This window comes from Canis aureus, chromosome 3 (genome assembly GCF_053574225.1).
Source record: "Canis aureus isolate CA01 chromosome 3, VMU_Caureus_v.1.0, whole genome shotgun sequence".
Classification (NCBI taxonomy): domain Eukaryota; kingdom Metazoa; phylum Chordata; class Mammalia; order Carnivora; family Canidae; genus Canis; species Canis aureus.
The window spans coordinates 40,169,704-40,192,610 of NC_135613.1; the positions used below are offsets into that span (position 1 = coordinate 40,169,704).

Here is a 22,907-nt window from a genome sequence, read left to right on the forward strand (position 1 = left end):
TAAGGTAGACTCCAGGAGTTCTTAACATAATACCACAGAACCTTGGTCCCTAGCATGTCCTGTAAAAATCAATCTATGTGAAGAACTGTTTCAATCCCAAATTTTATGTATTTTAGAGCATTTCAAGGATGAGCCCAGAATTTAGTAATGTTTAAATGCTTTGCGGTGTGGCGTATACCTTGTTAGATAAACTGTGACCTGAAAAAATCCCCCCTTCTCTCTTTTAAAGTATGGCAATAAGAAAGATTCTTAAACATCAGAAATTTAAAATGTTTATGGTAAAGAATAATATGATTCTTGCATTTTTTTTCTGTTCCCTCTCCACTTGAAGAATGCACACGTGTTATGAAAGCTGACTTCTCTTTTGGATTTTTATTGAAAAAGAGCAGTTTTCAAAGCTAAATTTGCAATGCAGAGTCTAAAATTTGTTCAGAGAAGAAAAAGATAAATGCCAATTATTGAAGTGATTTATTATGTATTACATTAATATGTACTTTAAAAATAATCTTATATAGTGTTTAGATGATTGATTATAATTTATAATATTTTAACAGACCTGATAAAATATTTTTCCAATTTTAGCCACTCAATTTACGTTTGAACATTTAAAAATTTAATGATTTTTGTATAGTAATAGTATTTTGGACATTACAGTTACTTGTGCCTCCAAAGTATATATTTAAATGCATATTACAAACCAAAAAAGAATGCATTTTCTAATATTTGTGTGTCCTACACTCTTTTTAAAAAAGTCACCAAATATCTTTTTGGTTTTCTTATCCTCATTTATTTGAAAGTAAATAATTTATCTTTTGGGGGTTTGTGCGGCGGAGAGAAGTTATGTAAGATTAGTGTGGGTTGGTTAATCAAAAGTTAGATGTACTCAGAAAGCTTTGTGGAGGTTACTGTTTAATTTTTATTTAATTTTACATTTATATTTCCTAAGGAAATATCAAGTAAAAAAATCAAACATTTTCATAAGACAGTAAGAAAAATTTAAATATTTTAAATTGAATTTTATTTTCAAATTACTTGAATTTTAAAGGCAACCGTGAGGGTTTTCCTGGAGTCTCGTAAACATTAAATGTACCACGTTCTCTGTTTCCTTGTGAGAAAAAGCCTGAAATATTAATTTCAGGAATTAAATACTGATTCTCTTTTTTTTTTAGGGATGATTATTACCGAAGGCATTTCACAAAATTAACTGTATTTAGTTGCAACCCTGTTGTCACAATGACGCATTCTATTTACTATCTGGCATGTACGCTTTTCTTTGTTCCCCCCCCCCCTTTTTTTTCTTTTTGTTTCATTCCCATAGTATCAGCAAGTGTGTCTTGGAAATAGATCTTTTATTTCAGTCTGAAGAATATCAAATTCATCTTTTCTATATGCCAGATTTTTCTAAGTTTTTGACTAAAAAAATTATATGCAACCGTAATCCTTAAGAAGGAATTAAGATGTTACCAAAATGCCTAAGAAACAGATTAGAGTCTACATGCAATATTTTTAGAGGGAAAGTCTTTGTTTTCATTGATCGTCGAGATGATTTTTTTTGCTCCTAGACTTCCATAAACATTGACTGGCATCTAAATGTTTAGGATTTGCCAATCTGGCGGCCGAGCCCTGGCTGTACTACAAGTAGTGAGGTCAAGGCTGGAGCAAAATTAGATATGCCTTTCTTGAAATAGGGTTACGATTATATATTGTTATAAGCATTTCAATGAATTTCACTTACTATCTAAAGGATTTGGGACCTAAGCCTGGCGATAGGACCTGGTGCACTTTGGTGAACATATCAAAACATTTAAAAATTTTTAGCAATTTTCTTCTTTGAGATTGTGAGAAATGCTACCGTTTCCTTTTTTTCCCCTGTCAGATTTCCCATAGGCATCCTCTGTATAATTTTGGTAATGTAATGCCTGAGTTAACTTTCAAGTGAAATAAGCATTTCTTTTTAAATGACCATCTGAAGAAAAAGTTACTTCCTTTTGTTTTCATGCTAGTTACATGTTTGTGTTTATTCATTCCTCCAGGATGAATTTCATCCTTTCATTGAAGCACTTCTGCCCCACGTCCGAGCCTTTGCCTACACATGGTTCAACCTGCAGGCCCGAAAACGAAAATACTTCAAAAAACACGAAAAGCGTATGTCAAAAGAAGAAGAGAGAGCCGTGAAGGATGAGTTGCTAAGTGAAAAACCAGAGGTCAAGCAGAAGTGGGCATCTCGACTTCTGGCCAAGTTGCGAAAAGATATCCGACCTGAGTACCGAGAGGATTTTGTTCTTACAGTTACGGGGAAAAAGCCTCCATGTTGTGTTCTTTCCAACCCAGACCAGAAAGGCAAGATGCGAAGAATTGACTGCCTTCGCCAGGCAGATAAAGTCTGGAGGTTGGACCTTGTTATGGTGATTTTATTTAAAGGTATTCCGCTCGAAAGTACTGATGGCGAGCGCCTTGTAAAGTCCCCACAGTGCTCTAATCCAGGGCTCTGTGTGCAGCCCCATCACATAGGGGTTTCTGTTAAGGAACTCGATTTATATTTGGCATACTTTGTGCATGCAGCAGGTAAGTGCGATGGTGAGAAGTTGTTCGACTTTCTTGTGTGTTTCTTTTCTGCTGACCTCCGTATGTGCCGGGGCCATTCCCGAACCCTCTAAGTTATTGCAGGCCACGTACAGAGGGACAGTGTGGTTTCAGAGGTAAACCAAAGTCAGAACAGCCAGCAGCCCCACAGTCTGCAGGGACACCTTCATTCAGGTGGATAAGCCTAGTTTTGAGAGGACTCTCACTCACCAAGTTCTGTTCTTTTGGTGAGTGGTGTTATCAGAGGTGTTGGTAGGCCTGTGATATGTTTAGATCACCCTTTTTTGATGATGGGTGAGAGAAGCCTCATAAAACTTCTGTAATAAAGGGGATGTTGTAAATGGCAAGTGGAGATTTCGTTCACAAGCACTGGGTTTGGTGGTGAGGCAGTATTTTTAGTTGCTTATCTTCTGGGTGTGTTTTTAACCTACTGGGGCCTCTTGAACCCCCTGCTAGTTAAGAAGAGGTGGTACGAGTACTATCAAATTGCTGATCATGTAGGAAGGAAAAAGAATCACATTAATAGGCAAACTTAGTAGCTCTGTATTTAGGAATTTGTAGTGTCGAAGCTGAGCGAGAAACAAACCCAACTCTTTAATTGATGGGGAGGTTAATCTTAAAAGTAGCCAATCTGTGTAGTGCATGAATGCACTGAGAAATCGATATTGATCATTGATTTAGTGAGTTGCTTTGATTGGTGATAAGATTCTGTATTGTTTGAAGGCTGGTTTTGAGGCATGTTTTACCTGTGTATATATTACAGCATTTAGAGTAGCATTCAGGCTAAAACTATTGAGCACTGACTAAAAGAATGCATTTTTACTTTGTTTCTTTTGCCTTGATTTAGACAAAAGGTTCATTGTGTTATGGGAAAGCTCAGGTCTTGTGTAACTTGTTGACTTTTTTATATGTACATATCGGCCTTGCTAGATTTTACTTTCATGGCAATTACTTGAGCCAGATGGAAAAAAGAAGGTTGTGGAATCCTACAAGTAGGCTGTTTTGGGGTTCATATATTTATGTATTTTTTTTCCACAAAGGAGAGAGGTGTTACCTGTAAAATCAACACTGTACTGTTTTTGTAAAATGTTTTTAATTCTAAGAATATGAGCTTTTTTAAAAAAGAAGCCAGCTGATAGCCTATTCTCTATTATTTTTCTCAATATATGTTTTAGAAAGAGAACTTTTGTTATCCATCTGTCCTTACATAAGAAACTGGAGAAATTAACTTTGCAAGCATGTCACATTATCATTTGCATTCTGTTGGCAGGGGATAGATAAGTATTTTAGAGGATGTGATCTGTAAGTGTTTCAAATATTTGGGTTTTGGAGAATGTATACTTAATTGGTAAGGAGTGCCTGTTGCTTTAGCCCGTTCTGGGTAGTGAAATGAAAAGGCAACACCTCTCTAATGACCTCTAGACAGGAACAAGTATCCCTTTCTTAATCCCCTTTTCACCCTATTGTTACTTGGTTTTCTTTACTGGAAAAGCAGAGTTAAATTTTTAAAAAATTAATTTCTGTATGTAAGTGGAGGTTCCGAAAGAGAAAGGCAAGGTGCAAAAAAAAAAAAAAAAAAAAAAAAAGATGCGTGTTGTAAGTGTTTTCAGGGAGGACTCTTTAAGATCTTGTGTTTAATCTTTTTGATATTTAGAAAAGTAAATAATTTATAAATTATAACAAATGCTCTCGTTGGACCAGTCAAGAAAAAATGCGGGTGCTGCCAACAGGTGGTGCACATCATGGGGTGTGCTTCCTTACCAGGTACCCCAAAATGGAATACCACTTACACTTTTGTCCCTTTGAGAAGCACTCGTTCTGAGTTTTAGATATAAATATTTCCCTTAGATTGCAGGAGCTGCAGCCTTCCTAGCTAGTGCCATAACGTGCATCCTCTGTCGTCGCTGACTGTGTGTTACTGTGCTGTTGCTCCAAATCCTTGAGCTAACATGGTTGCTGGTGGTTTCAGTACCTGAAGGATTCTGTTGGTAAAATGACAGGTAGAAGGTGGCTTTGGAGAGGTAGCATCCTTATTGCTTATGAAAGATTTATTGACAGCAACATGGATCAGACTACCTTTCGGTTTGGTTTTCCTGACGTATCCCAGAATCCCTTGGTAGGCCTGAATGGCAGCCAAGTGTTAGACCATTGGCTTTCACCGAGCGCGGTGATGGCTGCGGCTCTGTGCACGCAACAGGACGACTGCAAAAGAAAATATTAAGGGCCTTTTGTCTGAAAATATTACAAATTTGATTTAAGAGATTTAGAGACCTGTTATTTGTGGAAGGGAAGCTCATTGCCAATACAAATATGAGGTAGATCGGTCAACTTACATACAACTGATTTGACAAGCATCTGTTATAATACTGAAGATTTGTAAACACTAAACAATGTTTTTACCTCCTTAAAAGTTTTGAGAACTTGCCAGTATTGGCAGGAGGCAGAGACTCTGAAACGTGCTTCAAGAAACATGCCAAAACCATTGTGGCCTTTTCACCTATAGTGGATTCCTCCTCCCCCCCCCCTCTCTTTTGCTGTGTTGCATTTTTTTTTCCTTCTGAAATGCCATTTTTCCCTCTAGATAGTCCCTCAAATGAAATTTTTTTTTTCTCTTCTAAAAACGTATATGATAATTACGGCTTCATGCCTCGGCCTTCTCTTTGGTAGGAGGTTGAAATCTTAGGACACACGTGTAAATACTGGAAGCCAGTGCAGAATCAATCTTTTTTTTTTTTTTTTTTTTTTTTTTTTTAAGCGGAGGTGATTTACTCGAAGACTTACTGAGATGCTAAAATACAATACATAAACTACATCACGGTTTTTTTTCTTTCAATCCAGCAGCATTAGAACTGTGTGAATTTTGTGGCTGATAAACAGTAACAAGTATAATGAAATTGGAGTGATTCTATAAGCCTGAGAATTTCATCTCGTTAAAAGTATAAAAGAGTAAAACCGTGTTATGCCCTTCATTTGGTCTTTATTTGAGTCGTCCTTCCATATGTATCGTATGACAACTTGAAGATGTTATGGAATTGTGGCAAATGGTTTTCTTTGTGGGCGTGTAACAGTAAAGCTAATTTATGACCAGTCTTTACCAGATGATCTGTATCAGAATCTACAATATACCCGGCACGTGGCAAGGTCACAATTTAAGTTGTTAAGGTCATAACCTTAGCCACCAGGCATTTGACCTTTTAGATAAAGTTAACCTTTGTTCATTAGTAGGCACTCAACCGAGAACTTTCTGGAGAGTTTTTTTTTTTTTTTTTTAACTGCGTCTATATAACTTCTGGTAATTTAATCAGATTCTAGAAAGATTCTCAATTTAGTTAAGTTTTGTAAGAGGTTAGACTTTTTAAGGACTCATCTTTTGGACAGAGGTAAGTTGCTGTATCCAGACCACAGAATGACAGAGCCACAATTTATTTCTGATAGTTATTACCTGCTGTGAAGTAGTATATAACTCTGAGGCAGCTGTGTGGAGACATTTAAAAAGTAAAATTAAATAAATAGAATCATATTCAAATCAACTAAGTAAGGCCTTTGCTAATTTTTTAAGCGGCGTTAGGCTCAAAAGCTAAATCACAATGAGCATCTTCAACCTTTTGCAGATGGGGATTTTTCTAAGATTGGAGTTTTTTGTTTTTTTTTTTTTCCCCTCGCCTTAAAATTCGCTTTGAAGGACTAACAAATGACAAAAATTTGTCAGATGATTACTGTAACTGTTAATTAGCTAGTGACAGAGTGAATTGAATTTGTCCTGGCGGTAGGACGGGTAGTGTTAGTAGTAAAGTAGAAAGTGACCATTTTTGTACAGGGATGTTTTAGTCCGGTAGCTGCTGGCTGCTTCCACGCTACCCCGCTCACTACCTTTACTTAGTTTTGCTTGGACCAGGAATAGTAACGGTCCTGTCACTCACTGGAAGAACTGTTTGGGTGTCTTGGAAGTCTGGTACCTGTTCTGTAAACCTGTACGGCCGGTGTTACCGATTACCACACGACTTGTACCATACTGTTCATTTAATTATGCTGTAGCGAATGAATGCTCATTTTAAATTATTTACATTCTGCTAGTTTTGCTCTGATATGCCACGTATTATTCCATTTCCACAAAGAGAGAGATACTCCCAGTCAGGTGCATTTTAGTTTTATTTTGGCTTCGTGATTGTCATTCCTTCATATAGTAATAGAGAAAGCCGTGATATGCAGATAGACCAGATGGTCATGTTGACAGATTGAGAATTCACTTCCTACCGCTTCAGAGCAGGTGTAAGATTAGGAGTGTCTGTGTATGAGTGTGTGTGTGCTTCGTGTGCATGTGTGTGCACATGAAGGCTGCACACAGTGCTGTTTAGAGCAGTGCAAATGATTTCTTTTTTGAAAAAGTTGGTACTTTAAATACGGTATAATTCTATGCATAAGGTTATCAGTGCATATAGAATAATTGTAAAAAATTTTAAATGAATACTGTTAGATTGTTACAGTTTATAATTTTATGCTGAATTGGTTATGGTAATTTCTTAATTTTGGGATAACTTATCATGTTAGTTTATGGCAGTATTGCTTATCTAAAACATGTTCAGTATATTTTGTTAGCAGACATACATGTGTATGTGTATTTATGGTCAACTTTTAGGACTATACGTTATGTAATTAAACTTTTTCAGTACCTTAATAAACTCACGAGGAGAAAGTTGTGCAGCTGGCACCTTATTTTTATAATAATAAACTGTATTAAGGAAAAGAAGGTGTAAGACTAATGTATAGTGACATTTAAAATTAAAAGAGAAGTACCACCCTATCTCAAATTGTTACTCTAACCTTACACTGAACTCAAGGTGGAGTTTGTGGCTCGCTGATTTATTCTAACTCAGTGGTGTATGCACAGTTCTAGAAAATTTAATTTATCTTTTATGTTTTAATTCTTCAAAGGGAATAGCACTAACAAGTCAACACGCTTAAGATAAATACGGCTTTTATATCCTTGAGTGTTTTTGCGGAACTTGAGGATAGCAACAATATCTCTTACCTAGAATATAGTAACAGTACCTTTTATCTAGAATGTAGTGAAAAAGATGGGAATTCAAAGTCAGGGAGGGCTATTATGGAGTAAACTTATGAACAGAGGTCAGCTCATTTATGGCTAAGAGGTTTGAGTGTTGGTAAGAAATTTCCCAATGCTGCTGGCTTAGATTTGCCTTGTCTTCTTTTCCACCCAGTGATGAATAGCATTAATTTAAACCTATTTAGGGCTAGTGTGGGAGAAACCACAGCCTTTGTTGTGGTCACTGCTGTACACAGTAGGACTGGGTGTTTCACTTGGTTAAGGCCTCAAGCTGCTTCCAGAGGATGCAGAATAGCCTGTCAGTTTTTTAAAACTTGCACAGAAGCAGCAACAATTCTAATTGCTCGCAAATGTTAATATAGATTCTTGAAAGCAATTTTGAGGTTATAAGAGAAGAAAAAACATGAAATACAGATTGAATTCACTGAATGTGCAAAACACCAGTTTATTACCATTTCAGCAATAACTTCCTCATCGTTATTTAGAGGTTAGATCTTGTTTTTAAATATATTATAAATTTTAAATCCTTGGGAGGGTGGGGTAAGGGGAAGGAAGAAGTCAGGTGGAGGAGGAAGAGAATGAATGAACTGGCATGTTTTGTTAAGAGAAACATAAAACCATGAATTTAATCGCAAATGGAGATGCTCTCAAAAGTATTTTGGCTTAAGTAATAACTGTAAAAGAATCCTGAGCAACAAGATAGCAAGTGGAGAATTTTATAATCCATCTCTCCACATTTTTTTGCATAGTTTGTTTCTAAGAGACTATTTGGGGCTTTTGGAGTTTCTATACAAATTTTTGGAAAAAGAAAAGTTTTGTAACAGTTCTTTTTATTGTTTAAGGGTCCAGTAAGGGATACTGTAGCATATATAAACTTGGAAAAGGGGCTATTGAGGTGTTTGTTATTTTGCTTTTTAAGGTGATAACTTCCAGTGTCACCTCAGAATTTTGGCTGTTGCTTAGGCAACTGTAGGATACAAATTATTGATCCAAACTTTAGCGTCCCTCTGAACTTACCAGAATTCTCTAGTTGCTGCTAAGACAGAAATGGCTTTTACGCTTGGTTTTCCTGAAAATATTAGAAAACACCGCATTCATGTTTTGTTATGATCGTTTCACAGTGTAAAAGTATATTTTACCTAACGGAATTATCCCCTCTATTAATATTCTGGTTAAATAAACATGGCTTACGAGGCAAAGAAATAAGTCCACAAATTGTGGCACCTCTGTAGAGAGGATGGCTTTCATCGTTCTGTCAAAGAAACCAAGTAAGATAAAAATGAGAAAAAGAAATTCTTTTTATTTTGTTACGTATTGTGTATTTTGGCAAGAGCTGGTCTTTTTTTTTTATGTGTGATACATTGTTAATCCCAAATGCAGACATGATCAGGATGACCGTAATAGCTAGCGATTGAAGTGGAATAGCTTTAGTGTTCTTTGAGACGTTTACACTTAATTTCTCTTCATGGGTTTCACATGCTTTCCTAGTGGTAGATATTTCGGACCTAGATTAATTGAAAATAGAGAAAAGGAGATGGATGGAAGACAGGAAGGCAGGAAGGCAGATAACTTTTATAGAGCTGTCTGTTTTGCAGCAAGCATACTAAGTTTTGCCATACATTATAGTTTTCTCTCTCTTTTTTTTTCTTTTTTTAAAAAAATTTCACAGCCATATTGCAAATAAGTGATGCACTCTCCATCTGTACAGGTGAAAATAAAGTCTCAAACTGTCCAGGTGACTGGTGCACAGTAGGATTAAAGCCAGGCCTTCTGATTCTAAACCTAGTGCTCTTCAATAACAGTTTGGATCCATTCTGTATCCTTCTCTATATCCTGTTTTTGGGGGGTTGGATGTCATTTAAATGGTATCATCCACTACCTCGAATCAGAGGGAAAAAAAAAAGTCAAAATCCAGACCCTTCCCATTGAGATATTTTACTATGGAGTCCAGTTCCTAGGCACAGGATGAGGCCCTACTTGGTTAGGAGAGGGAGAAAATGTTCTTAAGCTTTTTGTCAGGGCTGGGGTCAAAAGTCTGGAGTGCCTTGTTCTTTCTTGTTTTTAGAATGTTGAACTTTGGTGAATAGAAGGATTATTACACAAGTTTAAGGAGTGTTTTTTCCTATTTGTCAGGTAGATGAATGGTTCTGGATGCTTTGGGAAGCCACTGAGAATTAAAGCAAGCTTCAGTTTAAAAATCAGAATTGCAGGCCGTATTTTACTAGATAAATTTTTGTACATACTTTCTTATATGCATAGGAGGTGTATTTCTCACTTCCCTTGATGATTAGATTGAAAATTTTAAAATTTGCTTTACTCTAAAAAGATCCTTTGATTATGGCCTTCTGTGTCATTATTTAAAAGAAAGCAAAAATTGAGTTTGTCAGTCAAATTTGTTTTTTTTAATTTAAAAGAGTAAAAAGAAAAATTCAAACTAGGAACAAGGTTCATCTTAATCCCCTTAAATGATTGATTTATGGATGGATCTATTTAATGCTCTTATTTTCATTTCTTTAAGTGTAGGCAAGATTAGTTCTTAATGACTTCAGTGCAAAAATTCAAAGACTCATTCAACGTGAATTTTATAGTTGTAAATAGAAAAAAAGACTGGTAATTATAATTTACACTATGTTCATTGTATGTAGATTAATTCTTCTAGGGTTTATTTAAAAAATAAGCTGCTGAACTGAACTTACATTGAATAAAATGGAAATATAGTTTCCTTTTTAAGTTTCTCTTTTAGAAATGCTGATAAATCTAAAAGCTGTGGAGTATCAGTTATGACAGCAAGAGAAAACTGAAGGATGTAAATAAACGTGTAAACTGGAAATGAGAGGATCAGAATAAAAAATTAAGACTCACACCCATTTATTGTTCCATTCTTCCTACCTTTCTGTGTCTCTGATGAGTATTTGTGGTGGTCGCAATAATCTGTGAGTTTCTAAACATAAATAATTTTCAGAGCATATGTATTAACAGTATTTTAATGGATATTTTTGAAATGCTCAATAGGTTAAAAATGTGAGATGAAATAACAATAACAATAAAATACTTTGAAAAACGAATAGTACCTAAAAATTTCTGTGTATGCCTGTTTAGCATCTGCCATTATCAGGCTGTTGTCTTTGTTGCTATGGTTTGGGTGATTTTATTTCCTTTTGTAATTTTGCCAGCCCATGATTGGATAGTGCAACATGTTCATGCTGTTGGGGAAGATGTATCTGTGGTGAGTTATATAGCTTGATCTGAGTGGTAATTTTTGGTATGGAAAGGTATTTGTCAGTGGATAATAGGAACTGCCTTGCTACAATATCAATTACCATTTAATTTTAATTTTCAAAATTAGGGATGTGTTACTTCCTATGGGAAACTCAGGACTCTCTCTTCTGATATGTGCCTGCCTCTTCCCCTACTGGAAACATTTAGAACTCTGTGTATTTTGATCTTAAAAGGATTATTTAATTTTAAACTCCTACATAAAGTGAATATTCTACATGCAGGATCCCATCATTGTCACTTTCAAATATTCCATTGCCTTTCAAAGGAGCTGACATTACAAGTCCTTAGGTTGACAAATTCTCATCAACTTTTGTGAAAAATTTGGCTGCAGAAGGAGTAAAGTCAAAAGAGGGCCATAGACAGATGGATTTCAGTGTTAAGATGACATCAAGCCCTTCTTCGTGGCATTTTTAAACATTCCAAATGAGTGAGGAATGGAGATGCTTAAGAGCTCACTATAGAATGAGTAATTAAGATACTATGTATCTCCTGTAAACCTTTGTTGCATACTATTAAAACAGAGCTGTACAGGCTCAGACATAATGGCAGATCAGCAGGGAAAATCATAAATATCTTTGATGCTGAATACAATTCATAAATAATATTAGACGCTAAAAATGTTGATGGAAAACAGCATCTACCTGAGAGAATATTTTTAGCATTTAGTAATTGGAAGTTAAAGATGAGTGGATCACAAACGTTGAAGATCAAGCAGGGATTCTGGATAAGAATTTGGCAAAAGCTGATCACTATCTTTGTGGTGTGACCATAGAAAGATTTTTGCATGGATGCATATTATAGAAAAAATGAATAGGTTACTAAAGCCTCTGATTGATTCACTTAGTTGGCTTTTCCTCCCCTTCTTTTAAATGGTAGAGGTTCTCTTTTGGAGAGTAGTTTCAAGTAACTTCTGAGAATGAAGTCTTTGTAACTTGATGCTGTTCAACAGCATAACTATTGTTGTATGTTCCTGTCAGGGAAAGATAGTCATTGCAATACTTTTATTGAATGGCCTCTTAATATGTGACAAGGACTTTTATTAAGAATTCTTTTTTTCTTTTACATGTACTTTGGAAGTTCCTCCTCCTCCCCACCTGATCAAGAATTACAGTGGTTTTTAGTAAGATCCAAATGAGTTTTTATTACTTTCTTGGTCTATTCGCCGTATGGACAAATGTCTTATGTTTTAAAAAAAAGGTTATGGAATTTATGTACTTTAGATTTTCTGTAAAATAAAGTGGGAGTAGTAATTAACAGAAAAGTGCCATCTCATGGGGCCCAGGATGTATACAGCTCTTTGGAGAATGAGGATATTGCAGTCTGAAATGTTAGGATTGAAGAACTAATTGTTCTAAAGATATTTGCTCCTCATCTCAGAAAAGATGGCAAACATGCAAAATGGATAAATGTAATCCTTTGTACTTTTACCACCTACATTTTTAAACTACAGTGACTCCGATTTCTCTAGAAAGGTCAGAGGTTTCAGACAGAAAGCTTTGTAATTCTTCAAAGAGAGACATTTTCAATTTTGCTATATAAAGACTGATTATGCATAGCTTTTTACTTTATTTGCAGTTGAGCCTCAGAGGTTCTGGGGTGGGGGCAGTGCTGAGTAAGTGAAGCCGAGTCATGAGACAGCAGAATTGCTCGGAAACAGATTGGAAGAAGAACATAGATTCACATTTGGAGATGTAAATTTTTGGCCCTTTATTCCCCCATCACCTTATTTGAAAGTGAAGACAGGGCAGCTGTAACGCTGCATTTTGCTTTGCACTAGGGCATTTTATGATAGACTGAATATTTTGGGCACTTGAAGGAGTTTACATATCTGGGTGCCATTTCTTAGGATTGGCTTTGTTGGTTTTTCAAAACTGTGGATATGGCTTTCTCTGGTTTTATGTGGGTTTCTTTGTTTCTATTTTGTTTTCCTTTTGGACTTCTCCAGGTTCTAGAGAATTTTTCATGTTGGGTGTTGGGAGAGAGGAGAGATGGTAGATGACTTTTGCTGTGGGTTACTCCTGTTATTCAGGAAACTGAGGCTCAGAGACTGTTAGTAACTCACTCAAGGTCTTGCCTATAGTAAGTGGCAAAGCCCAGATTAAAGCCAGATCCATCAGAACCCAGACTGGTGTGGTTAACCTCTATAATATTTAAATTGGCTTTTCGTATGCATTGTCTTATTCGCTCTTCATATAAACCTTAAATTTAGGTAGGGGAGCTTATAATTGCTTTTGTGCAGGTGAAGAAGCAGAGAGGCTGAATAACATATCTGTGGCAGGATGGTTAGTGGTTAGGGCTTTGTGTCTCCAAGGTGGTCCCCAAGATACCAGGCTGTCTGAGCTCCACCCCAGAATTTATGGATGGGGTAAAAGGTGTTTGCTGGAGGTATGTACTGGTGCTGAAAGCCATGGGTTTTTCTCTGAAGTTTAAAAAGGCGTGCAACTAGAGCTTTTTCTGGTTTGTTGGTAGATTTCAGAGTTTCAAGCCTTGAAGGAAACTGAGAAGAAACCTTCATTTTACAAGGTGAAGATGCTAAGTGTGTGCGTCCCGGAGCTGTGAAGCTAGAAAATTCTTGTGTAAAGTGGAGTGCAGTCATACGTAGCCTGTTGTTATCACTTGCATCAAGGTGGAAGCTCTTTGGTTGGTATTGGCATAGAAAATTTACCTCGTGGGATGCCTGGGTGGCTCAGCGGTTGAGCATCTGCCTTCAGCTCAGGGTGTGATCCTTGGGTCCTGGGATCGAGTCCCACATCAGGCTCCTTGCATGGAGTCTGCTTCTCCCTCTGCCTGTGTCCCTGCCTCTCTCTCTCTCTCTCTCTCTGTGTCTCTCATGAATAAATAAATAAAAGCTTAAAAAAAATCTACCTCAGTTGCCTTTGTTTTTTTTAATAGTTTTTTTTTTAATTTTTATTTATTTATGATAGTCACACAGAGAGAGAGAGAGGCAGAGACACAGGCAGAGGGAGAAGCAGGCTCCATGCACCGGGAGCCCGATGTGGGATTCGATCCTGGGTCTCCGGGATCACGCCCTGGGCCAAGGGCAGGCGCCAAACCGCTGCGCCACCCAGGGATCCCATCAGTTGCCTTTGTTGACAGATTCCACTGTGTCATTGGCAGCTTGGTTCAGCAAACATATTTTGAGCACTTACTACCTGTTAGGCACTATGCTAAGTGCCAAGGATACAGAAAAGAAGAAAATAACTATGGAGATGAGTCAGTGCCATCTCAGATGAAATTCCTTCAGAAATTCAGATTCTAAAAATTTTATTCATTCACTCGTGTATTCATTGAGAGACAGGAGAGAGGGACAAGCAGACTCCATGCTGAGCACAGAGCCTGAAGTGGGGCTTGATCCCATGACCCTGAGATCATGACTGGAGCCGAAATCAAGAGTTGGAGGCTTAACCAACTGAGCCACCCAAGCGCCCCAGAAATTAAGATTTAAAAGCTTTTGATGTCTTTGAATTAGGATCTTTACAAACTGATAGCCCATAGGAAGTTTTAAACATTTGTAGAGCCAGCTCTAGGTATTGCAGAGGACCTTACTGTACCAGGTATATGTGGAGGAATCCTGTCACTTGCTGGTACTTCTAGTAAGTGGTACATTTTTTGTTTTCTCATGTCAAAAATATCTCGGTAAATGGAAGGAAAACTCAAGCAGATACAGGACAAGGCACAGGTGGTTTTTATTATTTAATAGTTCACTGCGGCATGTTTTCTTTAAAGAAAGCTGGTGGTGCACAAAAAAGTTCTATTTCTTTTTTAGAGGACATCCTTCTAGTAATGCCGAAGTATAAAACAGAGTTATAGGAAAACTAAACAGCAGGAGAATGAGGGAGTGACAAACAGAAAGGAAGGGAAGGCCTTTGAGAGCAAGCCGTGGTGAATTCATTTGGCAGTTGGTAGTAGTTCCTAAAACACAGCCAAGTCTCAGTAGCATAGCCACTTAAATTCTCTGTTTTACTCTCTCTCCGAAGAAAGTTAGCAATCTTGAGACTTTTACACTGAAGTGGGTTTTAAGTTGTCCGAGGTCTCAAGCTGCTTTGCCTTTCTTTCTCTTGTGAAAAGAAAACAGATATGTATGACATTCAGACAGAAAGCACGGAAGAGGTCCTATATGTGTGAGTGTGTGTTAGTGTGTTAATGGGACAGCTGTGAGGGTCTTCTGGGAAAGTGTGTGCAGATGGTGATAGGAAGAAGAACTATCGCATGTCTGATAAATGAAACACGGACAACAACCCAAAAATCTGGTGGTCCCAAACAGTGTGTGTCAGAGTTTTCTGTTTTTTTTTTTTTCCCGCTCTCCCTTCTATCTGCTTTTTGTTTAATCTGAAAGTGAAATCTGTTTGTCCAGTCATTAATATATGTGCTTTTCTTTGAATAGAGTGCAGAACAAATGATTTGTTCTGTAATTATTTTCAAAAGGCAGAAAATCTGTGTGTAACATTGAGAATGGCATGGAATTGTCATAGAAACTCACTCTGAACACTGTAAATAAAAATGGTTGGGGATTAGTCACCCTACCATGTGGGACATCATGAAACTAAAGACAGATTTCTTTGTTTTACAGTCAGTAAGAGAAGTGAGGCAAACTTGATAGAGTTCATGGGATGTTAGCAGTTCAGTTCCTCCAGGGAGAACCATGTTGTCTTCAGATTAAATAAGCCACCTGGATACAGACATTAGAATTTACCTGATGATTTTAGCAATCGCTGATGTTTCCTTTATTTTAAGAGTGTTTTATCTCCAAATAATGAAAATTTAACAAGTTCGAAAATCTGTTTTTGCTACTAATCTTGAGAATCACCCCCTCTCACTTACTCCCCCACTCCTTCTTTTCTTGTGATCTCAAATAACATTTTTACTGATCTGGCCTTATTCTGTTTTCTTTAATCTCCCTTTTTTTTTTTCAGGTAATGAATAAAACTGAACACATTAACTATCGGCAGACTTCATTAATATTATATATTTTAAATTATATATATTCAGGTTCGAATAATGAGTCTGCAACATAACACCCTTTTCTGTTTCTAAACCCATTATTTAGAAGGAAATTGTTTCAGAGTATTCTCATTGTCTGAATCCAACATCTGGAAAAGGGATTGTTTGTCTTTAAATTTGGACTGAATCCCCAATTGCAGATTCCCACCAGGGTGATGTTTCAATAAACTCTAATGTGTCAGTTTTGGATCCTTGAACTTTTGGAGGTAGGAGCTGACCTCTGAGAAGGGGATTTCAGGGTGTAAGGAGCTTAGCGTGTGCACTGACTCATCTTCCTCACGAGGCCCCTTTCACGATGCTATACGTTATTGAACTTCCTATTTGTAATCAAGAGAGTAGCTGCAGGATTTAAATAGGGGTAAGGTGTCTTTAGACAAATATGGGATAAAGTGAGTACATTGCCTTATATTAACAGTGAATACAGCTAACCTTGAAATGGAAGAGAGCACATGCAAGGACAGAAATGAGAATTTTGGTGCATGGAATACACAGGGGCAGGCTGTCTTCCTGCCTCTTTGCCCTAAGGCTCTGGCCACACTTCCTATCATAGTATGTGCATATATATGTATATATTTTTTGTATCTTTTCCTTGTATTATTCCTTCTACTGAGAATGTCCTCACTCACCTTTAATTGGCTAATGATGCTTAGGCCCTCTTTCGACCCTAGCATTGGGCTCCGGGCTCCTTCCCTGCCTTCCCATAGTGTCTTGTTAGCATTGTAGTAGTGCTCACTATTACTGCTTCATTATAATAAAATGATCTGTCTTCCAAGGTGGGCTGTGATTTCTTTATGAGCAGAGACTGGGTTGTATTTATTTTTGTGTACCCTCTCCCACAGGGGTACGTAGGACCCAGCACTTAGTATGTGTTCAGTACCTTTGTTGAGCTGGTGACTGGGTGGGAAATCTGGGTTGAACAAAACAAACAGAAATGTGAGATATTTATAATATGAATTTAAAAACTAGGTGACATATAGCTTTTGTTCATCTCAGGAATACTGAATTTATGCCTATGTTTTGGGGGTTAGGATGACTTTCCCTTCTCACTCTATCATGTTAACTGCCTTTTCTTTCTTAACCCAAATCCAGAGTCTCATGTTAACCTAAGAGAGTTATTGACCTGTGAATAATCACGGGTCAATAAATAATTCTGAAAATATAGGTTTTGTGATGCTAGACTGTTTATAGAAAATATTCAGGTTATTTGTTTTCCCATGTAACATCTTGGTCTCGACTTTTATCTGGACTGTTTACCTAGAAAAGGTGGTTTGGAAGTGATCAAGTAGCATAGCTGTTGATCGAGTTGCTTTGTGAGGAAATCATCTTTGTACCAGCAGTCTTTTATCTGGTACCTACTGTGTGCTAGGTGCCCTGCTGGGAGGGAAAAGAAAGGATTTTAATTTCATGCTTGAATTTTTTAAGAGCATGATCTTGATTAAAAAAGGAACCCCTTCCTCAAGATGGCACACTTTTTTTTTTTTTTTTTTTTGGATTTGAACCCCACACTGTCTTGCTCTACAGGAAAAGCTTTTGTGAATCATACCCTTGTTTCTAGTGAGCATTTGCAAGTTTGTCTGTCTTATCTTTACTAAATAGGATACATTTTGGCATGGTTACTTATCCTATGTTGGGAGAGGCCAAAGGCAGTAGGAGTGAAAAGTTAAAGATCAGAATTAAGGAGGTAGGCCCAGTTATATATGGTTACCCCTAAATTCCCCTCCTAGCCAGTGCCGTACTCTCATTAAAACTGTTAGACCAATTTCATTAGCTCCAAAATGCACCAGCATATGTAAATCTTCTTTGTTTAATTGGAGACCTATTGATTGTAGGGTAACATAAGCCTCTCTAAGGGAAACAGAACCCAACTGAAGATAAGAGTTTCTTCCCCCCAACACATACAGCATTCATGATTTTATTTCTCTAGGCATGTTCATTATCAAAATCGTTCCACTGCAGATTTTCCCATAAAGTGTTTCCGTCTGGCCCCGTTTTCATATCTAAAGCTCCTACTGGTTTCAGCAAAGGATAATGGAAGCATTTTGACAGAATATATGTTTCTTTATTCCATTTTTTAACTAAAACATTAAAAATAATGAGAAACAAAAAGTTATCACACAAAAATTAATTTGCTTGAAAAAGAGTGAAAATAAATCTTTTTGTGTTTTCATAGAATGCTAACAGGGACCAAAATCTGGCCATCTTCTTTAGGTGAGCAATCACCAAAAATATTCCAGTGGGGAATGAAAACTAGAATGTAATTTTTTTCACTTACATCCTAATTGGATCTCAAAGCTGCAGAGAGGATAGTGTGCCAGCCTGCACTTTGCAAAGTGGTATAAAGTATGGGATTTTCCCAGTATGCTTCTTAGGATTGGAACATCTTATAACTGTTAAACTAATGAGAAAGCTTGCATTTTCATATATATCTTCTTGCATTTCCATTCTTATTTCTGAAGATTCAGGTCAATCAATCTATAGCTAGTCACTTACAATAAGAATCTTAGGAAGGAGAAATATCTGTTGAGATGTTATAGATTGTTACACAGTAATTCAACATTAAATGATAAAAACACTAGACTGTATTGAGGAAGTAAATATCTATTTTTCATTTCTTAAAATTATACTAAAAATTACTTCTAATAATAAGAGCTTGAATTAGGAAACATGCTAATTTTTCTCTCCCTTGGAGCATTATTGATTTCTAAAGGAGATATTTAATTAGTGAAATTACAGCATCTGGAAAAAATTGGTTATTTTCCAATTTTATTCTGTAGTTGATGCTATAGCAATGAATTCATGGCCTTTCTTATATTCATCTTCTTTTGTTTGGTGTCGCTGGTTGAGCACCTCTCAGGTTGTGAGGAGTGTGTGCTTAGATGGCATATAGTAGAGAGATCTTGAGTGGTAGACAGTAACTTTATATCAGCCGCTATAATGCTTATCAGTGAAATTCTAACTTATTTAATTATTACTTAATTCTCTGCTTATATTTTTGTATCTGATGATCACGTTCATTCTCGCAAAGTATAGGTGGAAAGACATTGCTGTTTCATTTTCTTAGTTCAGCAGGGCTGGGAAGGCACTTTGAAGTTGAATATCTTTTAAAGAATAGTATAATCTATGTACCTATAAGAACGGATTTGGTGAAATTCTGACCAGGCTCATGGTGAAATAGGGAATGCCTCATTTTAATTAAATTAATCTTTGAGTACTGCATACCACTCTTGTTCAGTCAGCTTTTTACAAATTTTCTCTTGTAGATAATTCATAGACACTCAATTCTTTAACTGAGTTATTTATAATTAAATATTATCTTTGGTAGGAAGCTTTGTGCTCATGTATCATCCCCTCTCTGCCAAACCACACAAATACCTTGTTGATTTCTTCTTATATACATATTTTAATATGATATGTGATATATGACATATGATATATGATATGTGTGTGTATGTATTATTGCCCAGCTATCTACAATAAACCTGGGTCATCCCTCCTTGGTCCCTTCCCAGAAATAGAGGTTTCTTTGAAAGCAAGTATAATCAGGACATGAAATTCAGTGTTAAAAGGCTGAATGATACATTTTAATTCAAACAGAAATATGGATTATCTGCTGTTTGGATTTGCCCATACTGGGGTTAGTTACCTCCTTTATCACAGCATCGTCCCTGTTTGCACAGGGAGGTGAGATTGGATTTAAAATACAAATTATTCATATCAGTCAAGTAAGAAAGAATGAAGATTTTCCCCACTAATTTGATTATTCATACAATTTGAGGGGAAAAGGGGACAGCGTTATTAAAACAATTTAAGGTAGTAATTCAATTGTATTTCTTTTAAGCCTCTTCAGGCCTGGCTAAAAGGTTCTAAAACATTATGAAAAATCCTTTTGTTTTAATAAGCATTATGGGCCTGATTTCATTATTTTCACTTTGTTTTTCAATGTAAGAATATATGTAAGCTACAACATCATAATGAAGACCTGTGAATTTATCACCCTACCCGAGAAGGAAAACCTCACCAGTGCTTTGTTTTTATTTCTGTGTTCCCTGAAAATATCCTCTATTATCCTGAGTATTGTGTACTATTCCCCTCCTATAAAAGAGATGTTTTCATCACATATAAGTGTACTTAATATATTGTTCAGTTTTTCTTAAGTTTTATAAAAATTATATAGACATATATATATACACATATACATACATACACATAAACATGATTCTGGAAATTGTGTTTTTGGTCAACATTACATTTCTAGACTTGCTGCATGTACTGTAATTTATTCTTCTTTCTTATATAATATACCCTTTTTTGGTAGATTGATAGGATGTTTCTAGTTTCTTGCAACTAACAAGTGTTATGAATTGTAATGTGTCTTGTGGAGCATGTGTGTAAGGATTTCTTTAGGGTGTGTACCTAAGAGTAGAATTGTTGAATCACATGGTGTGTAAATGTTACATTTTATAAAAAGATACTGTTATTTTATTAAGCAATTGTACCTGTTTACACTCTCCCTAGCAGTAGCACTGTACAAAGGATTCTGTTCCCTCCAATACTTGCCACTGCCAGATTTTTACTTTTTGCCAGTCTGGTGACTATGAAATGATATTTTATTGCAGTCTTAATTTGCATTTCTAATTTGATTAATAATGAGATGAAACATCTTTTTGTATATCTATGAGCCACTATCTTTTCTGTTAAATAAATGCTCATGTCTTTTACTCATTTTTTTGTTTTGTTGCTTGTCTTTTTCTCGTTGGTTTGTTAGGAATTCTGTATATATCCTAGGCTCTACTCTCTTGTGTTAGGTGCTTGCAAACATCTTTTCATAGTTTGTGGCTTGTTTTTTCATTTTCTTTAAGGTATCTTTGATGAATAAAAATTCTTTTTTTTTGGAAAATTTTATTTGTTTATTCATGAGAGACAGAGAGAAGCAGAGACCTAGGCAGAGGTAGAAGCAGGCTCCCCTATAGGGAGCCCAAAGTGGGACTTGATCCCAGGACCCTGGGATCACGACTGGAGCCAAAGGCAGATGCTCAGCCACTGAGCCACCCAGGCATCTTGATGAACAAAAATTCTTAATTTTAAATTAGTAAAGTTTATTAATCTTGTTTTACAGTTGGTGTTTTGTGTCTTATTTAAAATACGTCCCTTACTTTGCATTTAAAAAAATACATGGTATTTTTTATACACCTTTAAATGTTCATCTCACATTTACACTTGTATTTCATTTGGAATTTATTTTTATGTATGGTGTGGGGTAGGGATCCAATTTCATTTTTCTCCCCTATAGGAGTAACAGTTTTCACTTCATCGTTGATTGAATAGTTTTTCTGTTCCCCAAATGATCTTTAGTGCCACCTGTCATTTGTTAAGTTTTTATATTTGTGTGGGTCTGTTTTTGGATTCTTTGTTCTGTTCCAATGATTCATTTGTCTACCCCATACCAACAACATGCTGTTTCAGTTACTAAGCTCTTATAGTTAGTTTTGATATCTGATAAAGCAAATCCTGCACACTTTTTTCCTCCTAGGAGTGTTTTTAGTTATTCTTGAACCTTCATATAGATTTTATTTATTTTTCTGTTATTTTATGTTCATTAAGATGGGCTACAGAGATATGCTTTCAAATAGATTTCTAGAATTGAATTTCTTTTTTTTTATGTCTTTTCACCTTTTGCCCCCCTTCATATTTCTCCCATACCCTACTCTGCAACCCTGGCAGTCATCAACCTGTTTTCTGTATCTGTGAGCTTGGTTTATTTTACTTCTCTTACATTTCATATATAAGAGAGATCATACGGTATTTGTCTTTCTCTGACTTATCTCCTATAGCATAGTGCCCTTAAGGTCTATCCATGTTGTCATAAATGACAAGATTTCTTTCTTTTTAATGGATAAATAATATTCCATAGTGTGAAATATTCCATTTTTTTACTTATTCATCTGTGGGTGGGCACTTAGTCATTTCTTTTTTCTGCCAGTTGTAAATAATGCTGGAGCAAACATGGTAGTGCATATATCTTTTCGAGGTAGTGTTCTGTTTTCTTTGAATAAGAACCCCAAAGTGTAATTGCTGGATTGTATTTGTATAATAGCTTTATTTTTAATTTTTTGAGAAACCTCTATATTGTTTTCCATAGTGGCTATACCAGTTTACATTTCCACCAACAGTTGTTATATTTTATCTTTTTGATAGTAGCAATTCTAAAACATTTGAGGTGATAGAATAATTTTGTCAAGTTGCATGAAAAATCCTGTGTAGATTTTGTTTAGAAATGTATGGAATCTACTCTTGAATTTTAATTTGAGGGGAATTGACATCATTATCAAATCTTACTATGTCTATGAACATGGTATGCCTCTCCATTTATTTAGATTTTATCTTTCAAGAAGCTAAATTATTTTTCACCCAGGTCTTGAACATCTTATTTGAAATTACTTTTATAAATTGTATTTTTTAGCTATGTGTTTCTAGTATAGAAAGAAATACAGCTAATTCTTGTATAATGATCTTATATCCAGCTATCTTTACATATTTTCAGCCAACTGTTTGTAAATTATTTGGTGTTTACTATGTAGCTACTCAGATCAAATAGAAACCATAGCATTTTCATTTCTGTTATTTCAATCTTAGGCTTTTATTTTACTTATACTTCTCACTGCATTGGCTAGTACCTTCAGTTTAGTATTGAATTAACCTGTGAGGGTAGGCATCCTAGACTTCCCCTTAGTTTCCTATTTATTTTTTATTCATGAATGAGACTGAGTTAATGCCCTGCTATTTAATATTACATTTGCCGATCTTTTAATCAGAGAAAATGCAAGACCTTAGCTAGTTTTGTTAAGTTTTCCCCAATTTTTCTTACTAGGTTTGATCTGTTACCCATAACTGAAACCTCATATTCTCCTGGAAAATTATGCCAAGTGATATAGTATAAGTTACTGAATGAGTGGTGTTTTTAGGAATGTAATCATCTAAA

The 22,907-nt window shown here is 36.0% G+C and overlaps 1 protein-coding gene across 10 annotated transcripts in view; it reads left to right on the forward strand.

Moving 5' to 3' along the window:
• The window catches only part of NFIA (nuclear factor I A), a 373,107-nt gene that overhangs the window by 8,921 nt on the left and 341,279 nt on the right, over nucleotides 1–22,907 (forward strand). For all 10 annotated transcript variants that reach the window (XM_077892018.1, XM_077892019.1, XM_077892017.1 and 7 more), the window contains exon 2: nucleotides 2,034–2,565. In XM_077892018.1, coding sequence (XP_077748144.1) covers nucleotides 2,034–2,565 — 532 coding nt within the window. The remainder of the gene's footprint in view (nucleotides 1–2,033; nucleotides 2,566–22,907) is intronic.